Source organism: Sesamum indicum, linkage group LG4, assembly GCF_000512975.1.
Source record: "Sesamum indicum cultivar Zhongzhi No. 13 linkage group LG4, S_indicum_v1.0, whole genome shotgun sequence".
Taxonomy (NCBI): domain Eukaryota; kingdom Viridiplantae; phylum Streptophyta; class Magnoliopsida; order Lamiales; family Pedaliaceae; genus Sesamum; species Sesamum indicum.
This window is the reverse complement of record NC_026148.1, coordinates 6,297,595-6,304,520: the sequence shown is the minus strand read 5'-3', so window position 1 is coordinate 6,304,520 and position 6,926 is coordinate 6,297,595. Positions and strand designations below refer to the sequence as shown.

At 36.1% G+C, this 6,926-nt stretch overlaps 1 protein-coding gene across 3 annotated transcripts in view; it reads right to left on the bottom strand.

Annotated features, from left to right (window-relative positions):
• LOC105160123 (pyruvate dehydrogenase E1 component subunit beta-1, mitochondrial-like) overlaps positions 11-6,926 on the bottom strand; it is an 8,982-nt gene continuing 2,066 nt past the window's right edge. The window contains exons 2-9 of one of the 3 annotated variants that reach the window (XM_020693531.1): positions 4,561-4,765; positions 3,546-3,676; positions 2,580-3,208; positions 1,967-2,047; positions 1,834-1,860; positions 1,686-1,748; positions 1,515-1,601; positions 11-935 (exon numbers count right to left, since the gene is read on the bottom strand). In XM_020693531.1, coding sequence (XP_020549190.1) covers positions 834-935; positions 1,515-1,601; positions 1,686-1,748; positions 1,834-1,860; positions 1,967-2,047; positions 2,580-2,678 — 459 coding nt within the window. In that variant the 5' untranslated portion in view covers positions 2,679-3,208; positions 3,546-3,676; positions 4,561-4,765 and the 3' untranslated portion in view covers positions 11-833. The remainder of the gene's footprint in view (positions 936-1,514; positions 1,602-1,685; positions 1,749-1,833; positions 1,861-1,966; positions 2,048-2,579; positions 3,209-3,545; positions 3,677-4,560; positions 4,766-6,926) is intronic. The other 2 variants (XM_020693532.1, XM_011077390.2) reach the window with 2 other exon arrangements.

The window sequence follows — 6,926 nt, the reverse complement described above, 5'->3', positions numbered from 1 at the left end:
CTATTGGAGATAAAAATTAGTTGCTTTGGAATACTGTTGTGGTTAAACTTGATCATACAATGGTCCATTAATAGAACTTTTTGGATGGCATACATCATAGGCCAGAGCCTGATGGTAAGAAGCACGGCAAATAATTGTTTTTTTTCCCAATTTGAGAGTTTCTTCGTAAATACAAGTGCGATTACTCATGTATCCTACCTTCTAGTGCTCCCCAAATATGAAGGATTCTTTCTTGTATTCTTTTGGAACATGCTACTTCAAGTCAGCTTCATTGAACAGGAAGCATCCCCCTCACCTTCTTGAACATTTCTTAATTATCAGGTTAGATGCATGACATAAAGCATTTTAGTCCATCAAAGGGATCTTTTTCCAATGGTTTTCCATTTAGTCCTATGTTAGTTGCTAGATATGAAATAGTCAGTGATGTCCTATATTCTCTCTCCCTTAACCAGCAGCAGAAAGCCACTTCATCTAGAGTTACCTCTGGTTTAGGATGTGGAGCACTGGACAGTGTATAGACCAAAGTGGCATGGCAGTGCTCTAGGTCAATAACAAGATAAAGATGTAACTATAACACTACTCACATGCTTAAACATTACAAAGACATCTCAACTAGGACTTCCAGCCAATTGGTTTAAATTCATACCTGCGAATGTTGAGCACCTACGCCAGCAGCAGCACCATTTGGGCCTCTGAATAGGCACTGATATCTGACCGGCAGACATGTAATTTGATTTTGCAGCCGAATTAATAATGTGATCAATAGCCTTCAATCACCGTGTAAGTTGCCTCCCAGACATTGTCTTAACCATTTTTGTTTTTATTTTTCTGTATTAAAGAATGCATATAAAACTCTTCATGTTCAGAGCATTGAAAAAGCTCAAATTGCACCCATAAAATCCTCCATAACCTCCTTTATCCTCAGTCCCCACCCCCTAAGACAAAAACAAAAAAGAAAAAGCTGAGTTACGAGAACTTCTGACTTCATAAATATGAAAATGAGAAAGCGAAGTACGACATTCATTCACACATATGGCGAGGTTGACACTGAATTGTTCAGTCTCATTCTCATTGATAAAATGACTAACCAAAGGTGATTTGTGGCATCTATATTCAGAAGAATGCAGCAACCAGTGAATTTTTTTTCTCAATTTTTCCAGCGAGGACATATCCAAATTAATGTTTGCCAACAATTAACACAGTAATGTTCTTTCCATGGCTGAGCTTGTGTATCTTGAGATAACATCGCCATTGACCATTTTAAAACAAAACACAAACCCAGAGCTGCTGTATTATGAAAGAATAGCCATGAAATAGGAAGTGCAACAGCAGTACAGGATCTTAAATGTATCAAGGTCCAGGATAACAGCAGGAAAAAAAGGGTTGCCACTTGCAGCAAAAAATTGCAGCCGCGGAGATGAAATTTTAAAAAAGGAAGGTATTAGTGGAAGTAAATATTTCCAAGTTTCAAAGCCATGAAACCAAAACATCACTTGAAGCAAAGAAATGCTCACCTGCATTGAGAAGTTTAAGGTCATAAACTCTATTACAGGCTTTAGGCCAAAATATGCTGCTCCAACTCCAATACCGGTAAATCCAGCCTGGAATAGTGTCATATGGTTGAGCATTAAATGGTTATCACTCAATCCAAATAAACAATTCATGATTACACGACCAAATCCTACCTCGGTGATAGGTGTATCACGAACCCGCTCAGGGCCATATTTCTTCAAAAGCCCTCTGGAGATCTAATGAACATGTGTAAATCAATAACTAGTATGTAAGATCAATATTTTCCCTTAAACCTGAGGTGATAATTGAATTGACACTCACCTTATACGCAACTCGGTACTCACCAACCTGAATAACAACAGAAAACATGTCAAAAAGTTTATTAGAACAAAAAGTACAAATCAACAACATAGAAAGAACTTTTTTCTCTCATTCAAACCAATAAAAACTTCACCTCTTCACCCATTAGAAAGACTTTGGGATCAGCAGACATTTCTTCGTCAAGTGCTGAATTTAAAGCATCACGGACTGTCATCTGCAACAAAGGACGATAGAAACATCATTCACCATGACTAACGTATTATACGTCTCTGTGATTAGAGACAAATCACATAGAAACTTGAATAACCTTAAATGAACATTCACCTCCAATAAATACTTGCACTATCAGTAGCACAAAAACTGGCTATCCAACTTTTTATACATAATGATCAAGTTTTTTAATACTCTCACAGAGAGGAGTAAAAGAAGTAAACAAATAAATCTCGTGCTCTATAGTAATTTTACAAACCACCAGATAAATACCATCTTGTTCTCAAGGTAATCAATCCTACCAAAGTAATTATCAGAAAAAAATTAGCAGTAACAGTAAACCAAGCAACCAACAATTCCCCCCTCAAGTTCCCTGTAACAGTCAATTTCTTTTCCTTTTTTCTTGACTTTTCCTCTCTAGTGCTCAGGCTTTTGAAACCCTAAATAAAAGAGATAAAAAATTCGAGAAGTGGAAACATGTGGGTATGGATGGGGTTTGATGGTGGGAAGCGATCAGTAGTTTTGAGGGTTTTTACCAGTGGGCTTTCTTTGTTGGATTTTTGTGTCGCATCCACCTCCAATGCCGCTTTTCCTGGGTGTGCTGATTGGTGAAAGAAACACATCTTCGCTTCCATCAATTGGAGTAATAAACCCTCCGCCAGTGGTACTAAACCCTAACCCCTCTGTTGGTTTTTCCTCTCTGTTTTGGAGGGGTTTTTAGAAAACCCTTCTTTTGCGCCTGCTTTTCTTGTACTGAGAAGTAATCAGAGGGGGGAAAGGAGAAATGTAGGTGAAAGGGTTCGATGGTGGGAAGGGTTTTTACAAATGAGACCTTCAAGAATCTGGGTCCTCCACTTCCTCTGGTTCTTGTGCAGAGAAATCCAAGAAAACAAGAAGCAGAACATTATTTCATTGATGACTTTCCATTGTGACCACTATGATTGGCATAATGGTTGATTCCTTCGTTTTACATTTGGATAGAGAACCCTTTTTGTGTCTAAGCAATGGCAAGAAATCAAAAAGCAAATTGGTAAGGGAGGAGGGATTCCCTTTCCTTGGGGAGCCCATACTCTTTCCTGTACTTCCAAGAAAGCAAGAGAAAAAAGGAAAACAAATACTGCAATTTTGACGAGGTGGCATTCTTGAAGCCTGCACAAACATTGTTCTTGAAGAACAAGAAAATATGTACTTATTAAAAGTTCAGTAATCAAGTCAACAATATTGCACACATTTCACTGATTTTGTACTTAATTTCTTAATAGATCGTTATGATATAAGATAGTGGTAGATTTATTCATATTATTCACAAAATATTTTTTCTATAACTCTCAATTAAATCTTATATCATAATTTTGTTTTATCTTCTAATGAATAATATATTTATTCATAGATTATATTACTTAAACATCAAAATATCAAAAATTTATATTCATTTTTTAAAATTATGTTATTTAATATAAATTATTTAATATGTCTTTTCTCCTTTCGATTTTTTTTGCTACCTTACTTCCATCTCGTTGTTGGCCGCTATCGACGGCCATCACATGTCGCCGCCAGCCTGCGACAGCAGTCGCCATCACCTATCTGCCTGGATCCGAGCAACAACGGTAGGTCATTAAGTGAGTGACGTCGCCTAGGAGAAAATTTTAAAAAGAAATTATCACGTCTCTTTATATAAAAAATTATCATTATATATCATAATCCAAATATATTATTGCATTATTTCATGTACTTTTGTAAAAAGACTTTCACTAAGCCTGACAACGAGTCGAGCTTGGGCCTAGTGAGTCGAGCTCGAGCTCGAACTCGAATTAAACAAATAAAGAATCCGATTAGTATTAAACAAGAATCCAACAACAAGACCAATAAAGAATTCGGTTAGTATTAAACAAGAATCCTTGAAATGTACCACCAAAAAAAAAAAAAAAAACACTAGAAAAGGCAAAGTTGTGACCTCTCTAGTCATACTGATAAATCTTTAGTTCTTATTTATACTACAAATACACTACTTCAACAAACTTAGTTTGCTCTAGTTCAGTTTTAGTATAGGTTTCTTCTCTAACATAAAATTTTCAGAAAAAGAAAAAGAATGAGATGAATTTAGAAGTCTTTTTTTCCACAAGAACTTCCTCTTTTTTGCTGGGCGTTTTTGTGAGTTTTCAACAGAGAAAGAAGATCTTGAAGAAATAATAGTTCAAGTGCTGGAATGAAGTTGCAGAGTGAAGATGCAGCAGATTGAAGAGGCTGCGAACACTTTAAAAGTGCTAAATCAGGACATTAGTTGCTATTATTTTTGGTTAAAAGTGCTTATGCGCTTCTGTTAGTTGCAGATATTCTTTTTATTTCTTGAAAGTCAGTTACTAGCAGTTGGCATTAGATCCTTTATATATATTTCTGTAATGTAGCTCCACAAACTTCTCTACAAGAAATGAAATCAATTCTTGATTGTGACATGGTACCAGAGCCATGTAACTGATCTTTTCCTGATTTTACTTTCACCAACTCTACGCATTTTACCTGTACAATCCAACCATGACAGAATTCATAAGAAAACTGATGGAAGATGCAGACTCCATAAGCCTGCAGATTGCAGAAAATACAGGCTTATCCTTGGTTTCCTCCGTACTAAATGAACGAAACTACTTGTCTTGGAGCCGAGCAATACGAATAGGCCTCGGGGGCAGAATGAAGCTTGATTTTATCGACGAAACATGTGTAAAACCTGAAGAAGGTACAGAGGAACATAAACAATGGGTAAAAAACGATTGCCTTGTTACTTCTTGGATTTTGAATTCTATTTCTAGAGATATAGTTGAGAATTTTCTATACATCAAATCTGCAAGAGAATTATGGCTTGAATTGGAAGCTCGCTTTGGAGAAAGTACGGTCCAATGGTGTATCAAATTCTGAGGCGAATTGCTTCTATTTCTCAAGGAAATTTATTTGTATCAGCTTATTATACAAAGCTTAAAAAACTGTGGGATGAACTGGCTTGTCTTACACCATTTCCACAATGTGAATGCAAGGCCTTTAAAGTTTTCTTGGAAATAAATACATCCACTCAACTTATGCAATTTTTAATGGGATTGCATGATGTTTTTGACCACGTTAGAAGTCAGATTTTATTGATGGAGCCACTTCCTAGTGTCAATAAGGCTTATTCTATGGTTTTAAGGGTGGAAAAACAGAGAGAGGTGAATGTGAACTTTACTGACTCAAACCAAAATATGATCATGCAAGTGAAAGAAGGTGGAAAGAATGCCAATTTTTTGCCAAGATTGCACAAAAGAGAAAGACACAGACAGAAAAACAAAATATGGTTTGTGATGAATGTGGAAAGAAGGGTCACCTTAAGACAACATGCTTCGAAATCCATGGATATTCAGAGTGGTACAAGGCATTGGTTGAGAAGAGAAACAACAACAAAGTAGTGGTCAAGCTTTCAATGTTACAGAAATAGAAAACCATATTGCAGCAGCAACAACAGACTCAGTTAATAAGAAGCTGCTGTCTGGATTGATTGGAGAACTACAGAAGTTATTGGGAGATAAGGGCTCTGCACAGGTGAACACTCAGACATTCTTTGATCAATTCTCAGGTAAAGATTCTTCCTTAAAATTCTGTGATGAACTCGATGCCGAATCTTGGATAGTGGATAGTGGAGCTTCCACACATATGTGCAAAGATAAAAATCTTTTTGAGTTTTTGACAGAGAAGTTAATTGATTCTTGTGTCTACTTGGCTGATGGATCAAAGAAGATGGTTCAGAAAACTGGAACTATTTCACTTTCAAAAATAAACTTAAACTTACAGAAGTGTTATATGTTCCAGACTTGAAATATAACCTATTGTCTGTTAACAAGCTATGTGCCTCTTCTTCTATCTGTTTTATGTTTTCTGATCAATCTTGTACATTGCAGGACCTCAAGACTAGAGAGATCATTGCAATAGGGAAGACTGTAGGAAGACTTTATGTCATTCATCCCTCTTCCTTCCAGGCAGTGAAAGAACATTTTTTTAAACCTGTATCTGATTCACATCACTGTCATTCTAGCACTGCTACATTAAATATGTGGCATAAGAGATTGGGGCATGTATCAGAAAATGTACTTTCACATTTATCCTTTATTGACACATCTAAGAACAAACATGACCATTGTGAAATCTGTCCCTTGGCCAAGCAACAAAGATTACCTTTTACATTGAGTGAATCTGTTTCTGAGCATGTTTTTGATCTCATACATATTGATATTTGGGGACCATATAACCAAAAATCATTATCCAATTGTACTTACATGTTAACTCTTGTTGATGATCACAGTAGGTGCACTTGGACGTTCCTTATGAAACAAAAACTTGAGACTATATCTTTGATTATATCCTTTCACAAAATGATTTGAACACAATTTGGTAAGAATATTAAGATAATTAGAACTGAAAGAATGCCAAATTTTTTTACAGAAAGAAGGAATTCTTCACCATAAAACTTGTATATACACACCCCAACAAAATGGGGTTATGGAAAGGAAACACAAGCATCTCTTGCAAGTAGCAAGAGCACTTATGTTTCAATCCTCTCTTCCTAGCTTTTTTTGGACTGAAGCCATACCTGCAGCCACCTACATTATAAACAGATTACCCACCTCCATTCTCAACTGGCAATCACCCTATGAAAGGCTGTATAATAAACCAGTTGACTACACCAATATGAAGACGTTTGGATGCCTTTGTTTTGCTACTAATATTCATCCTTCTAAAGGAAAATTTGACTCAAGATCATCCAAATGTTTATTCCTTGGATATATGCATGGTCAAAAGGGGTATAAGCTCTTTGACATTGAAAAGAAAGCTCAAATAGTTAGTAGGGATGTCATTTTCTATGA